General features: G+C 42.2%; 1 protein-coding gene across 6 annotated transcripts in view; it reads right to left on the bottom strand.

Annotated features, from left to right (window-relative positions):
• DIP2C (disco interacting protein 2 homolog C) overlaps window positions 1–25,869 on the bottom strand; it is a 297,916-nt gene that overhangs the window by 62,849 nt on the left and 209,198 nt on the right. For 3 of the 6 annotated variants that reach the window (XM_081163465.1, XM_081163469.1, XM_081163466.1), the window contains 9 exons: window positions 19,932–20,063; window positions 19,112–19,231; window positions 18,518–18,715; window positions 15,535–15,626; window positions 11,536–11,646; window positions 3,871–3,948; window positions 2,037–2,160; window positions 1,547–1,656; window positions 692–794 (listed from right to left, as the gene is read on the bottom strand). In XM_081163465.1, the coding sequence (XP_081019591.1) occupies window positions 692–794; window positions 1,547–1,656; window positions 2,037–2,160; window positions 3,871–3,948; window positions 11,536–11,646; window positions 15,535–15,626; window positions 18,518–18,715; window positions 19,112–19,231; window positions 19,932–20,063 (1,068 nt within the window). The remainder of the gene's footprint in view (window positions 1–691; window positions 795–1,546; window positions 1,657–2,036; window positions 2,161–3,870; window positions 3,949–11,535; window positions 11,647–15,534; window positions 15,627–18,517; window positions 18,716–19,111; window positions 19,232–19,931; window positions 20,064–25,869) is intronic. The other 3 variants (XM_081163467.1, XM_081163468.1, XM_081163470.1) reach the window with 1 other exon arrangement.

Genomic DNA, 25,869 nt, shown 5'->3' with positions numbered 1-25,869 from the left:
CATTTGCATTGCATGTCATAACCAATGGTTCACTTCAAAACAAGCCATATTCTAAAAGGTTGGGGAGTGGGACGATGTTGAAAACAAAGCAGTAAGAACAGCATATTAAAAAATAAAGACAACCGAGATGCCACCAAGACTTGCCTTTTGGAACTGGGAAATACAAATTTCAAGAGGCTAGTGATGCTCACCTTAATGCGAGACAAACACCACAACCCATGGAATTCTTCTCCAACTGGGATTTTAATCTAAAGCAGAAATGGTATCCCCACTCCATCAGTTCTCCCAGCTAGCCAACCCCAAGCGCTCTCTCTCTCTCTCACTCATCACCTTCCAAATCCCTTTCCCTTCCACCTGCTTACCTGGATGGTGTTGCTGTTATAATGTCAACAAGTGGGAGGTAGAGCTCTCCCCCCCCCAGCCCTATGTAGCCCCTAGGAAATATGGCTTCCTCAAGGGCTACTGCAATGGCGGAAGATCTTGGAACTCAAATCAGATTGACCAAGAAATAGAATGCATTATTTCTCCCATGATTGGTGGGGGGACAATGGCTTAGTCTGAGCCAATCCAATCACTGCTAGGGCAGAGGAGAGTGGGGCTTTGTCATTATCATCTTCAAGAACTATTATGCCAGTTTCACAGAACCATGAAAAAAAAATGTTTCAGGAATTAAGAGACAATGCTGAAATACCTTCTGTGTATCCACATGCCTGTGTAAGAGCTTGGCAATGGGTCAGAAGTGCGATTCTCGTCACAGTAACCCCGAGAACACTTCCATCTTTGCATGTTTTGTACTGCAAGAGAAATTTTTTCTCATCAAGATTCAGGGAACCACAAAAACTCAAGGACCTAAAGGGACGGTCATCTGAAAGCAGCCTGGAGGATGGCTCCATCCAGACTACAAGACCGAAATCCTAAGGGCCTCCGTGGATTATGCGCGTCTGCCATTTTCATCATGCTAGCAAAGATACATTGGGGAGGGATGTGCCTGTTGAATGAGACAACGAAAAGGGCTCTCCTGTGAATTGCAACTGCTTTCTGCTATTTGCTTGGGGGAATGGATGGCTGATGTGTATAATGAAAAGGTGAAGCTTTGCCAGAGCCTCTGTTCCCACCCTGTTCACTCAATGCAGGAGCACGTCATTGGCCCTGCAACACTAACTCAGCAAACAAATGACATGCCCCACCCCCAGTTAAAAATGATTAAACAACCAGTATTCAGCCACCAAGATTTCAAACTTCCTCTGCCAGCTACCTGTTTCTTCATTCACATATCCTGCAAATTCTCTACAAGTCTCCAGCCCTCCATTATCCCCACTCCCTAAAGAGCCAGACAAAGCCATTACAAAAACCTTCCTCATAACAATACATTCTCAGGTTTGAACTGGCTGTAATGGCAGGAATGAGTCTGAGTGTTTAATTGATCACACCAGATCCCTGGAGCTCTTCAATCTGAAATTCTAGGAATACAGGAAGGCGATTTATAACATGTAGGCCCATCTTGTCTGCACTGACTTTTAGTAGCTCTCCAAAGACCTGGACTCACCTCAATGTAAGCTGTGTCATTGTTTGCATCTTTGATATGTGGGAACCAGTCTCGAGGAGGTTTCGATAGGTGTTTCGATTCTGTGACAAACCATAGCAGCTTTGGCCAGCCTTAGAAGTAAACACAAAGTGTTGCTTTTATTTTATTTTTAAAAGCATTCATTGACCATAATGGGTTTTAAAAAATAATAATAATGGTACTTAATAAAAATGGTTAAAACGAAGCATCCTTATGCCATATCAAAACATGTGGTATGAAAGCTAGCTCATCTAGCACAGGGATGGGGAATCTGTGGCCCCCCAGATGTTGTTGGACATTCCTGCCCATTAGCCAGGATAGTTGGAGCTGATGGGAGAAGAAACACCATCTAGGCCTTTTATTCTGTCTGGTGCCTGAAAATCAATGCAGCTCTATACACTTCCTCTTCTTTACTATGCGGTGTACATGCAATCAGGCGTACAGTACTGTGACTTAGCAAGAGCGAGCCTACCTTTAAATTGTGGTATTTCCCCTGTAGGGCTCTTAGGCAGTCCTTTGTGGCATGCATCGCTAGTCAAGGCCACCGTCACACCACAGCTTCCGAGCAAGAAGCCTATCTGCTGGCTTCCTGCGTCCTGGTTGAAGACAAAGCGAGAAAGAAACCACGGAAGTAAATCGCTGCAAGGGCAGTAATGGAAAAGGCTGTTTCAGAACACATTTATGCAAAAGGCATTTGCTTTACCTAGCCAACCAAACGCTTTTGAAAAGACATCTACAGCAACAGTCTGAGAAGGCCTCTTTGCGTTCCGCGCATCTGCATTTCTACGACAAGGGCCAAGGATGCCCCATCCCGAGAAATCTCACCTTACTTCAAGAAACAAATCTGGAGGACCACAACATTTCTAGCACTTAGGGCTAAGGCTTCGGGACAGTTTTTTGTGAACCCTGCAGAAGCTTGTGGCAGGGAAGGGGAAAGGCACAACCTGGTTCAGGCAGCATAATCATGCACAGGTATTACTAGCAAGGTCGCTTTCCTGTCTACTTAGCAGGTAAGGCAGATTTTCCTCCGTCTCCCATATTGTGAGAACTTGGGACCACCCAAATCAAAACTGATCCAGCAGCAAGTTCGAATCAGGCAAGCGAAAGCACAATACATGACATTCGCTGCCGGAGGATGTGGCGATGGCCGCTGGCCACGATGTCTTTAAAATAAGAGGGGAGGGGTGAGAAAAAATTCATGGTGGAAATGCCTATCAGCCGCAAAACGTCTGTGTACAGAGATGCTGGGAATAAACAATAGTGGAGGGTTGTTGCCTTCGTGCTCTGCTTGTGGGGTTTTTCAGAGGAACCTAGCTGGTCATTGCTGGAACCAGATGGCTAGAATAGAGGGACCCTTGGCCTTCTTCAGCTTTTATGTACGTAATTCACACCAGGCACAATTTCCACAATGGATTTTTTTGGGAGTTGGATGGGGGTGGAATTGGAGTTTACATAACCCCAAGTAAAAAATAAACCTAACAGCCACTGCATGCTTCACCTTTTCTCCCCACCTCTTCTGCCTTTGATCATACACCGATTATATCTTGGGGGGGAAACTAGTACCAAAGGATAGTTAGAATGGTTACAAACTAGTGCTCCCTCAGTTCTATCAAGGCTTCCGTGTTTCAATGCGCGCAGGCAGTCAACATAGTAAAAGCAACCCAAAATGTGCACATGAAGTTCCTGGATATACCCATGCATCTGTTGAAGTCGTACCAGCCAACAACCAAACACCATATATATATAAATATATATTAAAAAGCAATAGTTCTCTAGGCAGAGAAAGAATTGAAAACAGAATAGAGAATTTTGCAGTGCGAACTAAATATCATGATGTTCTCGAAAACAAAACAAAGAAATTATGCATTGGGGAACTGAAGCAAACAAGACAAAAGGGGAAACTTTGAGGCTATTGAGAAAAGTCGTACGTAAAAAGTAAAGCTTTTAGACATAGATCTGTGTTTTCCACAATAGGTCCAATTCAAGCGTCTTTTTGTTTTTTAATGTATCGTTACGCCGAATAAAAAAAGCAATCAAACCAAGGTAATGACATGCATCACGCCCCAAAGCTTAGCACCAGTATTTTCATACCCAGGTTTGAGAAAATGTTTCGTTACAAAGATGGGTTTGCGTATGCTGATTTTTTGAATGGCATGGTGGATGAGAAACTGGTATATAATAGATTTGTATAACCTTTTCAAAGTTCAGACATCCAACAAGTTGTCAATTTTATTTATTCGCATTTTCTGTTTGTTACAATAATTATTAAGAGATTTATTTCCAGCTTGGCAAAGTTAAAGACATACTTTTGCAAGAAAAGTCTTCAGAAATGAGCTCTCATTTGGTTTGGCTTCTATGAAAATCCAGACAGAAGGAGGAGTCCCCTTGTTAAGATAAATAGAAAGAGACAAGAGGATGAAATCATGCCATTTTGGGGAATAACTCTCTGCATGCTGTGCTATCATTAGCCCAAGGAATATCTGAACTAGCCAGGCCCTGGCAAATTTACAAAAGTTTAAAAGCTGTTAACAAAGGCATATATTAATATTAATAATATATCAATACGCTAATATGTAGCATATATACATATATTAATAAATTATGCAGATATGCTGAAAATGAATCCTGTATTATCCTGTGATCGATGCTTTCAGCCTACCACTAACTTCCCCCCTTTCGTTATTTCCAGAAAATGTAGTTCTTTTCTCCTTCAATGTAATTAAACCTAGTTGCCAGTGTCATCATCTACAAGCCACATCAGTGGTTATTAAGACCCAGATTAGGCACTCAAATTTCGATTAATAATGGTCCAAGACTGACATGTTCTCACAAACCTACTATGATTCGTTTCCTGACTTATTCCAAGGCAAGTTAAAATATATGATTTTAGGTTCATACCAATTGCCCGAAGTCCGTTTCAAAGCAGCGATCTAGCTACTGTTAAACCCAGCTTTAATCACTTGGGCCTTTCGGTCAATCTGCCACTTGGGCACAAAGCTCAGTGTGGGGCCCAAATGGAATTGTTTCCATTTGCACATGACCCACAATATCCACTTTGGGCAATCTAGCATACACGGGCTCTCAACAGATGCTACAGATACAAATCTCCATTAAGGCTCATTTGGAACAGTAACTACCACCAGAGTTTAATGGTGTTATTTGCGCTGAAGACCTTTCAGCGCAGATATCCACACGCTCCAATAGCCACTCTGTCCATAGCCGGGTTTAACAACCAAAAAGGCAAAGTGACTTTTCCCACAGTCATGTCTTCTCTATCACTTTTGTCAACAGAGCCCATGGAAGCTCATGGAAGGTCCCGGACATACACAGGAGTTTATGCCAACCACTAGCCAACTACACTAGAGTCATTTGTCATTGACTTTCCTGAAAGTCAAGAAATGCTGTGAATTTGCAGTGCCTACCAGACTCAGGGAGGGAGAGAAAACAGAGAAAGAGAAGAAGAGCAACTCTAGCGAATACAAACCAGTAAGAAGATTTGTTGTACCTCATCTTCAGAAGACTTGGGATTACAGATGAAAAATACAGGTTGACACTACACAGACACAAGTATCCCTATATAGAAGGAGAAGATGAAGGAAAAGGAGAGCCCCACATACTATGTAGGTTTATCATCTAAAATATATATATTTGTGTCATGTTCGTGTGACTCGGGTTTTTCATAAATTCTGCTCAGGAGCTCTTGGGGCTTCGTTGGATCCTTTTCCATCAGAAAATGAGCAACACACCGAAGAAAACCGTAAGATGGCTTGTGTGCCTTTGTGCCAACACACAGAGCATACCAGCAAACATACTAATGAATCAGCTGAATTAACAGATTTCAAAGCAACTGAATAGTCTGTGACCTCGGTTTAACTCACTCACATGTAGTGGGGCCTAAGACATTTTCTATTATTCTAAAGTAATGGGGGACGGGACATGTGGGTCTCCAGGTATTGTTGGACTGCAGACTCCTCTCATCCCTAACCACTGGGCCTACTGGCTGGGTCTGATGGGAGTTGGAAGTCTAGCCACATCTCCCTACCCCTCTCCTAAAAGGAACTGGTTTCCTGGCAAAACCAAAGAACAAGTAAAATTCATCCATTGTAAAAACACTGTGGACCAGACTCCGACTATGCCAAGAAATTCAACAGGAAATGTATTAAGGCAAAACGGGTAGCGTAGGAAAGGAGGTAAGGACAAAGCAGAGGCCCAGGGAAAAGAAGGTGATCTTGTAGGGACATCTGGAGAACTATGAGAAGATGAGGAAGCAAGCAGATACAAGGAGGGAAGCAGAAAGCCTAAGTCAAGAGGACTACAGGAGCCAAAGACTAAATTACTGTGTTTCAAGTAGCATTTGCACTTGCCATACACACCAGAAAGAGCACGGGAGTGTCTTCACCTGATTATCTGATTTGTTTCCCTGGATTTTACACCCTCCACACTACCCTAAGCTCCTGTTCAAGGAAGCTGCCATCTGCGCATATGCTGTTATTTGTTCATGCACAGTGGCAGCTGGAACTGTACTAGCCTCAGCTTAACCACGGCTTGTGTTTTCAAATTAGATGGCAACTGATTTGAGGGGGGAAACGCATCAAAAACGAACATTTCTCAAGAAATTACAGGGTACATATGGATTGTGGCTAACATCATGTGTACTCCAGATTAAAATACAAGCAGCAGAAACTGGAGCCGGAGTAAATGGCAATGTGTACACAGCCCGAGATAAAGAAAGATGTGGCAAAGGCATTGGGAAACAGGGAAGAAAAGCTGAAATTGGCTTTTGCCAACCATGTGAGCTACAGCTCATACACTTGGCCACATTCCCCACCTCGGGTGTTTGTGCATAGGGAAGGCGTCTCATTAGTATGCAGACACCGTTTTTGGAAGAGGAGTTCCATACAAGTGGCATGAAACCTGTTATGTATGCCAAAGGGACATAGTGTTTGTTGAACCTCTTGAGCTCCTGTAGCATTCTTGCTTTAGTGGCTCATCAGTGCAAGCTATCTGAGACATAGTACGTAGCATTAAAGGAGAGTTGTTTCTTTAAAAGCCTTGCTTCGTTCTTGCCTATTTTCCTGCTACCCAACACAACAAAATCACCACATTGTGCAAACCTTTCCTTCAAGCACAATTAATCCCTAAAGGCACAAGAGAAGAATTACCGTATTTTTCGCTCTATAAGACGCACCAGACCACAAGACCCACCTAGTTTTTGGAGGAGGAAAACAAGGAAAAAAATATTCTGAATCTCAGAAGCCAGAACAGCAAGAGGGATCACTGCACAGTGGAAACAACAATCCCTCTTGCTGTTCTGGCTTCTGGGATAGCTGTGCAGCCTGCATTCGCTCCATAAGACGCACACACATTTCCCCTTACTTTTTAGGAGGGAAAAAGTGAGTCTTATAGAGCAAAAAATACGGTAAACAGAGTTCACATTGGTCAAGCCCACGTGAGATTTTCCACACATTTCACTCACTTCAAGTCATGCTGTCTATCTACCTGCCTACCTAATGCCTTCTGCCACTACACTGTTGCATCACTCCACCATCCACGCAGAGCCTGCCTGCCATATTTGTTTTATTTGCAACTCTATATTTTATGTGCAACCTCCAAAATGTGCAAGGCTCCATTTGCTGAAACAATGCTACAGAGAGATCCAATAATTGAAAAGAACAATAGAGTAGCTGAGTCTTTGGGTATGATAAGCCTCCAATCAAAGTCAGAGAGAAATTTGCAATTGACTAACAACAGGACCTTTTTCCTGGGGTGAAGTGCAATTTTCACCAGCTCCTGCTGTATATAAACAAGTTCAGGCAATAACCAGTCACACAGATTACTACAACTAAAAACTTCAATTCATTGTCAAAACCAGAGTCTAAGGTAGTTGCTTTTGTATTTTCCTATATCAAAATACACAATTACCTCAAGTTCCATTTTTCATTATTTTTTGTGACAGAGCGATATCCGTTTCCAAAGCAGTCTTGGCAAGGTTTAAGCCAACTGTCTAAAGTCTTCCAGTTACTTTTTGCAAAATTTCAACAGACCAGGTTAGAATAAGACACAGAATGATTCTGGCACTTTTTTGTTTAGCTGCCTTTTCAGTTTTCCACAAAGGAGAACCCAATTACAATCTTGGGGGGCCAGATCTCAAATACAGAACAGAGGACATGCATATTATATTGGAGGGGGGAGGGGGAAGGAAGAGAAGAGACGAAAGTCTGGAAAGTGCTGTTTCACCTGTCATTTTGCAGAAGTGCCTAGAGAAACATCCTTGTAGAAATTCTCCTTCTGCGTAATACTCTAAGACCCTGATCCCAAAGCTATGATGAATCTAGCAACCGTAAACATGCATGTGAAAAGACCAGCATGAGTCAGAAGAGTCCATCTGTACCTTAAAAAACACGTGAGCCCATTGGAGGACTCTCTTCACCCCAGCAAAAGCAAGTTATTCTGACCCAGTTAAGTTTCATCAACCCCACTCCAACTCTGTACATGTGTTCATGGGAAATTTCCTACAGGGCCACATAATCATCAGGTTGCCTCTCACCCCACACATCAACGCACAGGAAACTAGAACTTCACTCTGAAACACTCATTTTTTTAGCACTGTAGGCCTCACAATTCAGCATTAGTCAGTATAAATTGCAACATAAGAAAAACAAGGAAAGAACCCGGATATTAAAATAGTGCTGATATAATGCAATATGAATCAATGGATGTGTTCACACATTAAGATTAAGCCCAAAATCCTGGCCTAGCACAGTTAACAAGGAACTAGGAAAGTGCTGGTGCACATTGTCCCATCATTCGTGCTTTGATTCTCCCTTGGTGTAAGCAGGATTAACAAAACAGGGAGCAATGGCTTCCTGGTATGGCTGAATCCAGGATCATTTCTCGTTGCTCCTTAACAATTTGCAATTTGTAAGCCAAAAATGAACCATGGCTTAGGGCTGGCTAATAAGTGCAGCTTATTAGAGAGCAACAGACCATAGGTTTGGAAGTAATGGGAAATTAAGGCTTCCAGGTCTGTTTATCCTGCTTATGTCAGGAGTGAAGTGGGAATAGTTGGACAGCATGCTCCATTTGCTATGTGACGGTCCTTCAAATTTCTGAATGGGGCTTTCATTCTTAGCAGTCAGTCTCTTCTCCAGGCTGAACATACCCAACTCCATTAACCTTTCCTCATAGGACTTGGTCTCCAGAACCCTTGCCATTGGGACACCTTTTATTTTTTCAATAACTTCTGCCAAGAACAGGGTCAGTTCTCTAGGCAAAGTCTGGCCAAAGCAGAATACAATAAGACCAATGGTTCTTGCCATCGGGATGCTATATTTATGTGGAAGCAACCTAGAGAATTACATTACCCTTCTTAGCCTCTGTATCACACTCCTGACTCATGTTTAGCTCAAAGTCAACTAAAATGCCTTGATCTCTCTTTTTTTGGCACATACTGCTGTCAAGCCGTGCATCACACATCTTGCATTTGTGCATCTGATTCTCCCTACCTAAGTTATTCAACTCATTTGGTTATTTTTGATCCAGTTCTCCATCCTGTCAACATCATCTTGGATACTGGCTCTGTCTTCTGATGTATTAGCTACACCACCCAGTTTGGTGCCACCTGTAAATTTGATGAGCATCCCCTCCACTCCTTCATCCAAGTTATTCATTAAAAAATACGTATTAAGTAAGACCAGGCTCACGAGAGAACAATGCACTTTTCCGTTTTCCACTTCTCTGAAGTGTGACAAAAAGTCACCGATGAGCACTCTTCTGGAATTGTCCATCAACCAATTACAAATCCACCTATCAGTAGCATCAGCCAGTTGACATTTTTACTAGCCTGCCAACAATAATATTGTGGGGGACCCTTGTTGAACGTTTTACTGAAATGCTACACCCACAGCATACCTCTACCAGGCTAGTAACTAGAGATAAGGTTAGTCTGGCAAGCTTTGTTCTTAAGAGACCCAGGCGGGCTCTCTGTAATTAGATGGTTTCCCCCCCTAAATTTATTTAGACTGGCTGCTTTTTGATTTGTCACCAAATCTTTTTGAGCATTGGCCTCAACAGTCAGCAGCTGCCTGGCCCCCGCTGTTTCAGATGGGGACAACATTTAGCCATGTCTAGTCTTGCAGCAATTAACCTGTTCTTTGAGAAGTATCAAAAACTAATATGGACAGTAGTTTGGTGAACACATCCACAAGTTTCTTCAGTATTCATGAATATAATTATCCCAGCCCTGAAGACTTGAATTTATTTAGAACAGCTAGGGGCTCATTCGACCTCTTTACTTATCTTGGGCTATAATGCCTTCTCCTGCTCTGCCATGTTGAGCACAGTTTCCATTGTAAGAGGAGATTGAGGCAAAGAAAGAGTTAAGCAGTTTTCTCCACCACCTAAGAGTTTTGATGTTATGCTCTATAGCCACAGGTGCCTAATCCAATACCTCCTAAGAATGAATACACTGGAAAATGTTTTTTGCCCAAAAGCATCATTTGCACCACTTGCTCAAAGCCAATAATGAGATCTGAGTCCATCAACCTACAACCATGAAAGACTGAACAAACACTTAGACCTGTCAGCACTATTTTAATGCCATTTGAGTTAACTCTGTCAAGTCCCCAGTCCTATGAAGTGCCATTAGCAGGATTCCAATGATTGCTTGAGTGCTGTCCAAGACCCCAACAATCTTAATTTTTCATATGAAACCCAAGTGGAGCTTGTAACTATTGCTTAGACATCTCTGAATTTACAATAAAAATAATCAGGCTTTTGGATTCTTAGCTCTATACAGTGGCGTAGCGTGGGGGGTGCAGGGGGGGCCGGCCACACCGGGCGCAACATCTGGGGGTTAGGGTTAGGGGGCACAAATCCACGGGTTAGGCGGCGCAAATTACTTGCCTTGCCCCGGGTGCTGACAACCCACGCTACGCCACTGGCTCTATAGTATGAGCAGAGGCTGAAAGCTTCTCAGCCCAAGTGTAAACTTAGCTCCATTTGGATTAGTATAGAACTTTGCAGCCATTAGTTTAAGATCATCCATCTCCAACAGGATTTCAACTAATTTAGCTTTCGTGCAGAGGATTCTTAGCCTGTTTTCATGATTCTATGTGCAACTGGAGCCTTTATTTCTGTGCATAGAAACCACCTTATTATTTTGGAAATTCAGTCCTGGTGTGGAATGCTGGGCACTGCGAAAGTGAAAGAAGACTCTCTGCAGTTGAAATCCCCAAAACCGACAGTAGGGAAATACTTTAATTTGCCAAACAGCAGGTCAAAAAATAGTGAGCAAGCTGCGAAGCTCTCCAGAACTCTCTAGCAGCCTGACTTTTAAGCAAAATTGGGGATTTGGTATAGGAAATCTAGCAAATTCCTAGTTATGATGGATTTTGTATTTTCAAAAATGGGGCAACCGGTCATTGTAGATTTCTTCATACCAGCATCCCTAGAATACCCTAATCTAGTAAGTCTGCTTCATCTCCCATTGTCACAGCAGATTTTATGGCTTTAACACCAACCTAGTTCCTGCTGCTCCCTGTCCACACATAACAGCCAGCCTGATGAAGCGTACTGGACAACCTGAAAGCTTGCTTGTTATATGGACATTTTGGTATCATAAGCCTATGGCTCTACTATAGACTTTTTCTTTTGGGTCAACACAGCTGCCTTTCCTATCTGTGTGTCTCCAAGGAAGTCTTCAATGCTCACTTTACTCTTGTTATCTGTTGCACACAACAGCCTGCAGCCACTTCCAACCCAAAATCAAAATGTAAAATCTAGAAGACACCCAGCAGAGCTAAGAAAGAATAACTGGAGCATGTTTAGGAGGGTGACCTTTCATAAAAAAATAAGTTACATAAGGATTCCATTTTATCCCAAAACGCATGACCTACTCAGACGGGCATGTCATTTGGCAATTTGTTCTGACAGCAATTGTAACAAAGTCAACAAGAAACCGTTTCTCTTACCTTTCTGGTAAGTGGCACTTCAATAGGTACAGGGACAACTTCTGCAAGCAGGCAGCCATAAAATGCTACCATAAAAGCAGCAGGGTCATTATTGGGAAATACTAGTGCTACCTGCAAAAGAGGAGGGAAGGAAATTAAAACAGAGACTCCCAACACATTTTTCAACCTTTAGATAATGCACAAGAAACATTTCATGTGTATGACACACAACTTCACTTTGGTGTTTTAGTTTTTGAGAGGAAGCCTCTCTAGAGTGATCGATATCAAAAACACAAAGAGAGAAGGGTAGAGGAGATGAGATTTCATAAAGTCAAACCAATTCTTCTAACAAGAACGTTTCTTTGATATCTTTGGCTTAGGTGCATAAGCTATACTTTAAAGGTGTAAACTGCTCTGATGGTACGCTTCCAAACAGTTTCATTCAAGGTCAATAATATAACTCGAGACAGAAGATACACACACACCCTCATTTCAACAGACCCTCTTCCAAAAATAATGAAAGGGGGAAAACATTTACTTTTAAACCCACCATGGTTTCAACTAATACCTGCATTATGCTTTCATTTTGATCATTTGCCAAAGGTCAAATCGATAAACTCTCTGCCTGCCTACAATGACTCGTAGAGGATGCTATTTCTTTGTTGAAAATCACATTTCTAATCAAGCTCATGCAAAAGGAACGCACCCCCACCCCCACCCCCAGCATTTTCCCAATTACAAGTTACATTCACAATTTTGCCCTCTCTCCTTTCTGGATGTCTCCATTGGGGACCAGGGATAGTGAAGAGATGCTCTCAAAATGGTAGCATGGTATTTAAGGCATTGACTTCAGACAGAGCCTTGACAAAGTCTGAGCTCCTCCACAAATGCCTTCCTCTTAGTGCGCAAGGCTCAGCTGCATGCACTGGACTAACACGTTTTTGCATGTTGAAGCTGTCCACCTCCTCGTCTTCGCCACGCACAAAAAGCCGCATTTCAGGAAAGGAGTCTGCATGGCCTGACTTGGCGCCATTATCATTGCCTTTAAAAAGGCAGGTGAGGGAGCAAGAGATCATGCAAACTGGGCGGTGGTGCCTATGCGTGGGAAATTTAGTTTTGGAAATTCCGTAAAACGAAAGCAAGATTTATATCAGTAGGGGAACTTTGGATACCTTTTTATGTTTTGGTATATATATGTTATAACCTGCCCTTAGTCCCCAGGATATAATGAAGTAAAAATAATAATAATAAAAATCCAGTTTCACTGTAACGCCCGGTAATCCTCATCAAAGGAAATGCACAGAGCGGGGGGAAACCTAGCTGTGCTGTCATCCTCATGGCTTCCCTTGTCTTACTCTCTCTGGGAGCTACTTCAGCCCACTACTGCTATGGCTTAGAGACTTAAACACTGTCATAAATCAAGACGAAAGATTCCGTAGACCCGTCTTGGCTAAATGCCAAAGCAGAGAGTGATTTAAATTCAACATCTGCCCACAGTTCTCTTTAGTTTAATTCTTTATGATTACTTATGAACACAAAAATGAGGAAATAATTTATTTTCTGCAGGGCTCGAACCAACTTCCCCAGCCCCCCACCAGCCCACTTGTCAAGTACAAGGGCAGCATTCTGAAGTTAAGTAGCTTAAAGGGTAGAAGAAGAGGAAGAAAAATCCCTGTACCTATGCCATAACTGGGGATGAAGTTGCAAGAGACTACAGGGGGAAGGGTAAAACCAATGGGATTAAGGAAACTCCTCAGAGCTTAAAACTGTTCCTTTCACTATTTTGGGAGGGCTCTCTTTGCACAATGCCAGTCACTTGCCCAACTTCCATCAACGAAAGCTTAGCAGTACCACCAATGTTCCAGCTTTGTTGAATGGAGCCATTTAGAAAAATGCTCTCAAGCTGGGAGGCAGGGACTCTGTGTGCACAGAAATTTAGCATATTGCTGTTAGTCGCTTGCTTTGAATGTATGCGGGTGTTTTTGTTGTTTTTCCTATTTAGAAGGCAGCTTGCCCCAACCTACAGGAAACAGGGACTTTTTAAAAAAAATAAGCAGTTTCAGTAACAGAGAATTTTCTATACGGAATAATGAGTGTTCTTGTGCAAATTTGGGCTGAAGAAACAGCTGTACAGAGACTTAAGGCTTCTTATGCACAGGAAGTGAGACTTTGGAGATCCCAGGAGGACGTGCTTTCATATTTTGCCGTAGGCTTGATGTGATCAGGGCAGCTATCTGCAGAACTCCTTAAAAAACCCAGCAATTGGCACTACCATCATGAACTACAAGCTCCTCAAAGGCAACCAATGCAGAGAGTACCTCTCAGTAGTATTTTCCCTACAGTCTTTTTTTTACTTTGCATTTATTGCCATAAGTAGTTTTTCCCATCAGGATGATACGCATGGGAAAAGAGAATCGTCTGCATCCGTGTGTGCGCGCACGTATAGGAGCAGCTTCGAATGTGTCTGATGACTGGTCCAATTTTGGCACTGATGTGGGGTGTGGGTGGGTGGGTGGCAGTTCATGCACAGAAGCCTTCAGGAGTGTACAGGAGATGGAAACCAAAAAGAGTGACAGACACCAGCAAGGGATAGGAAGCAAGCAGCAGAGGTGGTGTCACATGGGGAAATGGAAAGCAAATATTGGATGCTGAGGTCAGTCAATGACAGGCAAATGAGCAGCGAGTATAAATTAAAAGAAAATCAAGTTGGCAATACAGGGGCAGTGAAAACTCACTTGAAGGAAACCAAATCTTACAAGTATTTAGCAGAAACAGGCAAAAATGGACTTTAGGCAGGGATATTGTGAGTTCAACTGTCTTCAAAGTGAGCCTCTTGGTTTTTCAGGATCGCCTCACTGTTTTATTGGGCAGGGGGAGACTGGATATTTATTGCATGGGTATATCAGAGACTTTTGCTAAAAGGAAGTAAGTGCAGCATACGAGCCTAGCTGGCAACATTATACAAAAAGTGTCCTCACATCACAATATGCAAAATCAAGGCAAATGTGCAAAATGTCCCCCCACCCCAGATATTTTATTTAATAATGCAGACACGTTTGTTTGCTTTTGCATTGAAGCAGGGAAATGTAAGGAATCTAAAGATTATGTATTAAGAAGAGGATTTCCATGAAGGAGATCCTAAAGGGGGGAGGGGAGAAAAATGGTCCTAAAGGAATTTTTAAAGAAGCATGTTGTGTGCAGAGTACATGCCTCCCCTCAGCATTAAGGAAACATGGAAAACTGTCCCCATATTATTTTTTTTAACTGAGGCAAGTGTGTGCCTCACACTCATGAGAGAAGCTCTGGAACTCAGTAGCCAACATGGAGACTCCTAGATGTTGCTGAGGTAAAGCTCCCACATTTCCTGACCATAGCCTATGCTGATGGGAGGTGGAATCCAGTAGCAACCAGTGGATTCCACAATAGGTACCCCTTCTCTGGACTGTGACCCACCCAGTCATTGTAGAGTTGAACAGAAATGATGAGGACAGGCCTAAAAGTTACAAAACGCATCACCTGGCACCCCCACCGCAAAGTAGCTATGCTCTTATGCCAACTTTCCCTACTTTCAAGTAGGATTTTGTTTCTTTAACCAGTTTTGCTTAGTTTCTTAATAATTATCTAGCAGCATTCCTTAGTTCACAAGGCCCTCATTGTTTCAGGGGCTCCAATACGCACAGCCCCATTACCAAAATTAATTTCATCCGCATGATAAACACGCTTCATATAGGGAAGCCTTTGTGTCACAGAGTAGTTTGTTTGAGAGAAAGGAATTTTTTTCTGACCATAAATAGACTTCTGAGGTAAATTTTCTGCAACCAGCCAACCGTTAGTGAGCAATAGGACACGATCGTTTAGACGTGTGTCACAGAACTAAAACACGGACAGTTGACTGATCTGCTCCAAGGTTAGAAGATTCACTATGTACCCCAACTCAAATACATAGCTTTCACCTCTATGTGTCTTTGATGTCAAACGTGACATACTATTAAGGCTTGCAATGAAAGCAGAGGTACTTACCCTGTCTCCTGGCCGCACCATTGGTTCTTGCTTCGTGCCCAATTTATGTAGTATGTTGTATGCGACTTTCATACTACGGGTCCACAGTTTGCCTATTCACAAAACAACTGTGTGTAAGTATTCCCATTAAGATGGGGCTGTACAGTTTCATTCCAAAATGATTCAAAACACACCTTGCGCACCCATTTGCCGAAAGCCTTTATTGTTCTCCAACAGAGAAATGTGCAACATACCACAAACACTGTACTTCCTGCTATAATATCACAAAATGATCACTCCAATCCTCAAGCTAAACTTGATAGTAAAGAGGACAGGCATAGAACAAGTGTGTGCCGAGAAGATGGAAACTGGTGAACCATAACTTCACTACCATTTTAATTGTAATTCAATTTAATTTTATAGCCAAGTGGAAACTTCCATTTATATTATGGAGCTGAAAGTGGGAGAACTATGCAACTGCTGTCTTGTCAGCACAAGTGAGTCAGTTCGGTTTCAGTGTGCCTGGCCCAGTTAATTATTTTGTTCTCAGCCGCTTTCCTATTGGCAAGCCGTATCGTGGCTACTTATGAAGGGCAAAATTAATGGGGATTTTTCCTGAGCAAGCTGTTCTGAAAATTGGGTAAGAGCATGGCTTGCGTAGAGGAAAATGTTCTCCTGTAGCTGTGCCAATACAAGTTCAAGAGGTAGCAACGTTTGGCCCAGATTCAATTGCGGCCATAACCAAGGCATTAGTCACCTTTAGTCTGGATCAATGTCATTAAGCCTACTGAGAACATTCATACAGGTTATTTCCACTTCCTACAAAATGCCAAAATCTTTCCCCACCAAACTGTGATTGTTTCCAAGCGGTGCATTTCACGATGAAGCCTATGGCTACAGAAGGTTAACAATGGAATGCTTCTAAAATAAATAAATAAAGCCAAACATTTGCAAGCAGAATTTAGGGAAGAAGAAATGTTGAGTTCCTATTAATTTTACTGAATTAAATTGTATGTACAGCATGACGAAACAGAAATGCACCTGAGGCATTTCTCAAGAGAGACAAAGCTCTTTACACGAAAGTTTGATACAAGAACAAGGTGTGCAGATATTCAAGGACCTCCTCCAAGAAATATTAGGGAGCCATGTCCCTGAGATGCTTGTTTTCTAAATGTGTGTTCCCTATGTAGTGTACCTCAAACAAAAGATATTCCATTTGAGTTGTCAACATTGTTCTTTTTCAAAATGTCTAGACTGGCTCTAAGCAACTTTTAGTAATTTTAATTGGAATTGATGGGCATTTAGAAACATTGGGAGCTGCCGTATACCATGTCAGACTATTGGGTCCAGGCAGCTCAGTACTGTCCGAACTGGCTGGCAGCAGACTGCCAGGAATTCAGCCACGGAGCTTGAGCCCTTCCTCTACTTAAGCACTGCGGCCTAAGGAAGTTTCACACTTTCTCTTAGCAGAGCCAAGCAAAGCGATAGCATGTTTGCAGATTACTAGCTCTTACTTAGATGCAATTCAGTGAGTTCTGAAAACCCAAGCTTGCTCTTGGCATCATTTACCTGAAGAGAGCAGGCCCCATCCCTAGTATGTATATAGGGGAAACATCTGATCCCAAGTAACCCTACTTTCAAACTGTTAAGTCTGCCAGACTTCTTAAAAAGCAGAGGTTGGCTAAGGTGCTTTTGCATCATTTGGCACAAAGCCTTCTGGCCAGGTCATTTCCTCACTAGTGCCTTATCACAAATGTGTTAAGTGTAAAGGCTGCCCGAGTAGCGCTTGTGGGCAGACAGGTGTGCCACAGGAAAAGCAAACTACAAAATTAGCTCCCGTATAATGTAACAGTAGGATTGTCACCACCACACGGCACCAACTCAGCCACAGCAAACCAGAATACTCTTACCAAACCTATGTAGAGCAGTTCCACGTTTGCCAAAAGACAGCTGCAAATAATCGTCAATGGTTGTTTTTTTTCAGTATCACAACAAACACAACAGCTTATTGATATGGCCTGCATCATATGACTCTTGGGACGTTGGTTCCAATTCCATTAGCATTAAATAAGGAATGACCAGGTTGCCACGCCTAGAAGAGGACATGGCTTGGGTGAGGATTGGCCCCTGCTACCAAGAGCCAACAGGATGGGCCCGAGAGTAACCCAACTCACACTGTACAAGCAAAATGTGCTGCGCTGAGGTCCGTAGCAGCCTCTGCAAAACTGTAACTGCACAGGCGACTACGGAGTATGTATTTCAGACAGATAATTGTACATTTGAGTAAAGGCAGAAGGAATTACTTCAGGGACAGTGTGCACATTAGTCTCACTAATTATTTCTGTGCTGGTATGCGTATGCAGACACATTAGGTGAAGAGTATGCCGTGCATATGACTCACTGCTTCTTGAACCGTTGCAATAGTTTGAAATTTGAATTTTTTTATCAATTATTTCACTCACAACACTCAAGACTTTTGCACATCTTCAGGGATGGGAAGTCTTTGCAGGGTAACATGCATTTCAATAAAATCCAACGAAAGAAAACCAGCCAACCTTAGATATTAATAAGGACATCTCTATAAGGAATCAGACTAATATCCTAGCCCTGTGCTTTAACGCCAATTGACACAGGCTCTCCAGAATCTCTCAAGGAGATTCTACCCCACTCCCCAATCATTGCAACTAGCAAGCCTGTTAAGTGGGGAGTTCTGGATTCAGCATAGGGCTTCACAAAGTCAAAGTATGCCCCCCTCCAATGAGCTACATACTTTCCCATCGGCTCTACTCCCTCAGATAAATGTTTAAGTACATAGCCTCAAAAAACCCCACAATAGTTTTGTTTTATATATATATATATATATATATATATATATATATATATATATATGACCTAAGGAAGTATAAGATGCATATTTCGTAATGATCAAAGAGGAAAACACAGAGTTCTACTTTCTTAACTTGGGGAATGGGGAATGGGCAAGGAAATTCAAAAGGTTGCTGACCGTAAGTGAGAATATATAGTGGTTTTCCATTGGTGTCCATAGTGGTTAGACAAGGAGCTTTCGGGGAAATGGTTCCCCATCGTTGCAATGCTGCTTCAAGAGATGGAGGCCAATTCGTAACCACGCCCAGCTGTTCTCCACGCATCGCCAACATCTGCGCTCCCTCTGGCTTTGGTTGGTTTGGGTCTGGCTGTTGAACTTACAGTTGTAAGAGAGCGTTACTTCATGTTTCTTAATGCCATGCTTTATTATGCCTATTGATAAGTCAACATCTGCTTTTGAGAAATCAAATGATGTACACGCAATGTGAAACAACTCTTTCCTGGTTTCTGATCTTCTTCTGTACACCTCCCATACTCTACCCTGCAACCACACTGCTCCTTTCTCAAACACACACACACACACACACACACACACACACACACACACACCAGGCTGGCAGATCAAATACATAAAAAGCTAGTTTGTGCAATTAAAATCTGAGTTCAGAATCCAAGCTCACTTGCTGTAAAACATTTATTCAAGCACACAAAATGAACAGTACTTTTACAAACCCAGTACAAAAACTTGGTCAGGGGAGTCAAACTATTTTACCTTCTAATAATTCTTCAAAGTCATCTACAAAGAACTCTCGTAATGGGGGCCGTTTGGGTCGTTTTAAGGTGTTGACCAACTGCTGAATTTTTGCCGATACTCTGCTGCTTACTGGAACTCCTGCAGAAAAGAAAATTGACATAAGTTTTCAAGCTGTAGGCATGCCTTCCAGTTCCAAGCAGAGGAGAAAAGCATATCAACATGAAGGCAAATTCGAATAGGCAGGTTAGCTAGTTGTACACACCTGGCAGCTTGTTACCATGGGCTGGACAAAGTTCCAAGATGAGCAGCATCTGTGCAAAATGACGAATAGCCTTTTTGCTGCCATCACCTTTATACCTGGGAACTGCTAGTCATGGGTTACAAGAGTGGTCGAGCCAAGGTCCACTGTCACTGGACATCTAAAATCATATATGCCTCCCACTGTAGATATAAACTTACTTTGGGTTTAGGTATATAGGTACTGTCTGCCTTTTTAAAAAATCCTGTTAATTGGTCCAGGAAGAAAATTCCAACACCTCTAACAAGTAAGCAATTTCACTAACTAGCTATAGTGGGTACTCTTATGAAACAACTTGTTATTTTCCTGAGTTTTTTCACGTCTCTGGGGTTCTTCTTCCAGTACCTAAAAACACACCGAACACAGACATTTCACACTTTCTTCTCTTTCCTGGTCATCTTCTTGGCAGAAATGTGAACTCACCCAAACTTTATTTTTTTGGGGGGTGGGTGGGAATATTCTCATTAAATGGCCTATTTAGACAAACGTTCCCTCCTGTGGTTCATGCACTCCTACATCATTTTTACAAGCCATAATTACCATCGCCAGTTTCCATAAGTTCAGCGTTTCCATATTTTGGTGCCACCCTCGATGTTGAACCTTGTGGTCTTTCTACTTGTATTGAGTGTTCTGAGGTGTAAGTGGTAACATCTGGAGGTGCGGAATGGTTTTCTGAGGAAATAAATTCAAACCTTTTAATAATCTCTTCACATACTTTTGAGTGAAGTTGTCTTACTACACAATCCAAACATCCATTCTATAAAGTTAACACTTTTGTAACATGCTGTTACCATTAATACACTTTTGCATTTGACGTAGAACCAAAGTTTCAGGAATTCAGATGAAAATAGTCTTACTTAAAGCCCACAAGAACGCAAGGAGAGCCCTGATAGATCGCACCAAAGGCCCATCTAGTCTCTTCCATTCTCCCAGTGGACAACCGGATGCCTCTGGGAATCCCACAAGCAAGACCCGAGAGCAACAGCACTCTCCTGCTCATGGTGCACAAGTTATGCACTCAAGCTGCACAAGAGTCTGTAGCCATGAAAAAGAACGTTCCTCGAATTGAAAACGGGATAAACGTTAAACTAAAAATAATTTCAGGTACCCATACTTTAAGATGCATTAGTTATTTGTTAGACTGGAAGAAGCTGGGGTATAGGAGAGAACCAGCCATCTAAAATTAAAACATTAATATATTGTTGTCTATTACATGGCGAACAGCTTGTGAAACCAAGGGTAGCTGCAAAAAGAGTTTGTGGTATGACCCGGTTGTGGTGGTCAGAGGGGATGTGTTCAGAGTAACACAACAACTGAATGCACATCTGATGACGTGGGCTCTAGTCCATGTGCCATTGTAAACTGGTTAAGTACTTAAGGTGACAGAAGACTCTTGTTCTTACATTATACTGAGTAATACTTTTTGTGTCAGCTTAAGACTCTAATTTCTAGGCACACATAGGAGTAAGTTCCTACTTTCTCCTCCTCCTTAGGAGTAAGTTGTGCTGGAATCACTGGGGCTCACTTCCATACAAACAAGGGCAGGTTGCAGCCATAGTTTCACAGTTTGAGTTCATTTTGAATAAAAAAAATGTGTTAGGCTAGGTAGGACAACATAAACAGATTTGGTCATCTGTACACTTTAGCTGAGATTCCTGCACTGCAGGGGATTGGACTAGAGGACCTTTGTGAGGTCCCTTCCAACTCGATGATCTTACGACTTTTGTCATCGTCCTACAGGTGTGCAACTTCTAACGAATTGTGTGGACCGAGAGCATCAGGCTCGCCACTAGCCTATTTTTAGACACAGTTGCTATTTTGATTCGTTCTCAACAGCACAGGCTGCATTTCCAGAAGCCAGCATGACTTGGTGAGTGACCTGCCTTGTGACGTTTGTTAAACAATTCGCAAGCTAATCCTCTCCTTTCACAGCTCAGTAACCCACCATTGCTTTCCCAATTTATTTTTTCCCCTCGGCCGCTTTTCGGCTTGCACTCACTCTCTGCACCGTCTTTTTTTGAATCGTGCATAGCTACAGGAGGCAGGAAGCGACACCATCTCATGCTTAAACAAGTTTCCTATTCAGAAGGCTAAGTGATCAAAAGTACCATCCCATCAAGAGGAGATGGTGCCATGCCCCTAAGCCATACTGAAACCATTAGGAATAATTGCCATTGAGTTTAACCAAGGCATAGATCTCTAAAAAGGAATACATGCTCCATTATCTATAGAGTCAAGAAGTCAGCGCTCAAAGGAATCAAGTCTTTGCAGAGAGACCATCTCTAGCTCAAGCTAATCACACCATTCCCTCCCTTTGCCAGCATTGCTGGTGACCCAGATCATGGGCAGTGGGGACAACAACACATAAAACAAGCAATCGTTCTTTTCTTCAACCGCTTTATGATTCCTATAATTATTTGGCATGGGCTTCTCGCTTCCAATTGCTTTGTGCAATTTTTGTTTGGTTGGCTGCCTAGAGAATACCAAAGGAGAGGCAAGATATAAACATTCAAAGCAATGAGGCAAAAATCATGGGATTAAGACACGTCTGCCTACTCAATACAATATATTCCAAGGCATCCGTGTCAATAGATCCAACACAATTCACACAGAGGTGAATTCAGATGTAACAGGGCAAGATGGGAAATGTCCTGCCAACAGCAGTCTACAGGTGCCTACTGAGAAAATAGCTAGAGTGGAATCAACTGGAGGAAGATTCTGCAATCATCCTTTGCATCATGAGTGGGAGCATTTAGCCTGAATATCTATTTGAGGTTATTTCTTGTTACAATCTTTAAGAGCCATCTTTGGAAGAAGAGTAGCTTGATTCAAAAACATGAGGAGCACTTCAAAGTGCACACGAATGGAATGACTGTACAAGATACCTGAAATATTTTCCTGCAAGTATGTGAGCTTCAGCTATTTATGTACAGCGACAAATTGCCTTTGTACATTGATGATGAATTACTCTTTAACTCCCAGGTTTGTGAGGAATAATAAACTATGCCAAAGCCAGATTAAGGTGGTTGGGGGTCCAGATGCAGTTCTCAAAATATGTGTCCCTTCTCCCCCACCCAAAAAAGGCATACATGATATAAGGTTCTAGAAAATACGTCTTGTGATATCATAAAGACTAACAAATCTATTATGGCATAAGCTTTTGTGAACTAAAAATGTATTCTGAAATTGTACATCTCTCGGAAAACAGACAAGCTATAAACTGTTTGCCAACCTTGATGGAAAAAGAAAGAAAGAAAATACCCTAAGCCCGTGGAATTTCATATTTTAAACTCAATTATTTCATCATTGTTTTGCTCATTTCCCACCACCCGCATTAATACAGTTCCAGAGCTTCAACCAGTTTTAACCTGGCCTGAGTTTTAGATGCAGAAGTTCCAATGGTGTTCAATTGTGAGCTTCGACGTGCTTTGCTGACTGAGCTTGGGTTAATATGCACAGGGGACTGATTCCTAAGAGGAGTTGTCATAACCCTGTAGACGCTAGGAGTAAGGGTGCTAGGAGTAAGGGTCCGTGGAAAGCAGAACAATTTGCTTCCATTAAAAAACAAATGATCAGGCCAGAATCCTATGGGAAACCAGCAAAAAGGATTAAAGCACTTTGCCCTCCTGTGGTTTCAAGCAACAGGTATTCAAAAGAATTGCTGCCTCCAGCTGTGAACCTAGAGAGTAGTCATCATGGCTAGTAGGCGTGGTCAGTATTCCCCCCCCCCCAATTGCTCTGTTAAAAAAACAACACAAAATAAAGCCTTCTCCTATTTTCCAATGTTCTGCCCCAACAGCAAAATCACCGAGGTAACCAACAGGATTTTTTAACGCTATACTCACTCTCACTCTCTAATTTACAATTTGATTGTGTCAAAATTATTATTTGAATTTATACCCCCCCCTTTTATAAAATAACTTTAAACCAAGTTCTTGCTGGCATCCGTTTGTCTCAGGAGACGATGCAAGCTGCTTATATTTTAGTTCTACTCAGTTCTGTACTGATAATGATCCCTTCACCATGAACCTTCCCCCAAGCTTCCTCACAAGGAAGCCGAGGCTGCAATCCTGTGCTTTCTTACCTGGGACTAAGCCCCATTAAGCATAGAGATTTCCTTCTGAGTAGACCTATATACTACTGTACTGCGAGTTAACTATACAGCGAATTCTTAACGAGTACCTGGACTTCAGCTCATGCAGAGGTGGCATGTGCCCATTGCAACTGGTGAAGCAAAAGGCTAGGCAGACAGCTGAGTGACAGTGATATCCCTTGGACTGTTTGTAAGAAGGCAGGTAGGGGGCAGGCTGCAGGTAGGCTGAGCAAAGTGGGACAGTGCCCCATTCACCCAAATGGACCAGCATCCCCTGGGCATGTCTAAGCCTCTTTGCAATATTAGGAGGTCTCTGGATCTATGGAAATTCTAAAGGCTAGAAAACAATTCTTATAGTCAAAACAATGCACTTGTCAATCAGACTTCACTCATTGGCTAAAGACACTGAAAGGTGGAAGCAACTAGATCTGCTTATCTTACAGAAATTGCTTAGAAGGTTGTCTGCACAGTTTGCTCCAGCTTTACTTCTAGGAAGGAGAGTATCTTACTTTAAAATTAAATTAAATTAAAGGCTGCAGGCACGGATCATGCTGTCTATAAAAAGCTATGTGGAATTGCCTTCTGTTCTTCCCAATCAATGGTAGGATGAACAAGAGGGACTTCTACTCGAAACCATTCCTTAGTAGCAGTTTGTTGGCAGGGCAACCAGCTACAAAGCTTGGAAGAAGTGATGAAGTTAGCCAAGTGGTTCAGTGCCACCGTCAACCATGATGTAGCTGGAAGAATGACTGGAACTCATCCCTCCTTCTGAACTATGACTTTTCACAAGGGTCAAGCTTCTGAACAGCAGGAGGAATACCGAATGCAAACTTCCCCATCTGCACCTGTTCACTGTGACTCTTGAACTACACCAAAAATGCGGTGGTGGGCGAGAATGCATTTTGCATATTGCGTCTGTCACTGAAATTGTGTCTTGCATGTTTTGCATATCGGAAAGAGAAAATTAACTCTGTAAATGTATGCACTGCCTAAATGGCTTTAAGATGACATACCAGATCCAAAATAAAAAGTCATTTAGAGAGGGTAGCCGCCAAGCTATGTTGAGGACTCAACCTCCGCTACAAGAGCTCAGCAGGCCCATTAAGTAAAATTAAGTTGTTTCAGAAGAAAAATGACTCTGATCAACATATGTTGATGATAAATATAGGAACAGTGACAGCTGTAAGACTTCAAAGTACATCTTCCCTTCACAAGCATATTCATTTGCATTGCCCCATATCCCGGTCCCTTTCAATAAATTCAATCTGCAAGCCCACAAGTTCAAACAGCTGCTCTCCAACAAGAACTACAGACATTTCTGCCACCGGATCAAAATGGTCTGCATCATTTTACTAGGGGAATAAGTTACAATTCGCTGCAGAATTAAATTAAAATACTTCAATTGCATCTTGCTTCTGTTTGGTTGCCAATCAGGCTCTCATTTCATGTCAGGCCTGAGTGATGCAGGGGGGAGGATGAAGAAAGATTATTAATTTGCCACGTGGCAGGTACTTTAGGTAAGCAGATTAGGAGAAGTGTGGTGCAGCAGCAAGTGGGCCAAAATAGGGGCATATTGTATTTAGATACAATAAAGTCACATAGTAATTTGCAACTAAAAATACTCATATAGGAGAATAGTTAGGCCACTGGGAATGGTGAATTATTTAAATGTCGTTTCATTCAAATGATCAATTTTTTTTGGGGGGGGGAAGTTGTCCTCAATTCATAGGACAGAGTTCCCACCTTCAGTGGAGTTACATGATTCAACCATTTTGCACATGAAAAAAATAAAGTAAGAATCCAGCCAACTTCTGAGCCAGCCAAAAGGTGTTCTGGTGTCTGCCAGCTCTACAATTCTTTGACGAGCGTAGCCACCTTTCCATTACCAGAAATAAACACTGCTGGGAACTGGGAATTCCCTTTTTAATTCCAGTTACTAGAACAAAGCATTACTCGCAGTCTAAAATTAGCTCATTTAAAGAAACAAGGTTTGGTCATCCAATGCTTTCTTTTTTAGCAATGGCACTTCCATACTTTTGCTTTTCCAATGGTCACTAACTACCAAAAGCGTTACCTTCGTTGCTCTGTTAAAATTCCAACGGTTCCCATTAACTGGCTTCAACTTCTGTGTTTTTGACCACATTTTCTGTTTTTTAATCAGCTTGCACTCTTTCATTTGTACAGCATATCCCACTATTCCCAGTCTCCAGACAAAGGTGCGTACAGTGGGCACCACCCAGAAGTAAGAGATAGAGAGCTTGGATGGTACAAGATAAGTGGCGCTGGGAAACAAGAATAATGTGACAAAATAATGTGCTTATTGAAAGACCACCCTCAAAAGGCAGTTTGGCACTGGTCCTTTGCCTTTCCAGCATGTGCATGAGC

Source organism: Podarcis bocagei, assembly GCF_964188305.1.
Source record: "Podarcis bocagei genome assembly, chromosome: 12".
In the NCBI taxonomy this organism is placed as follows: Eukaryota; Metazoa; Chordata; class Lepidosauria; order Squamata; family Lacertidae; genus Podarcis; species Podarcis bocagei.
This window is presented reverse-complemented; position numbering and strand designations above follow the sequence as displayed.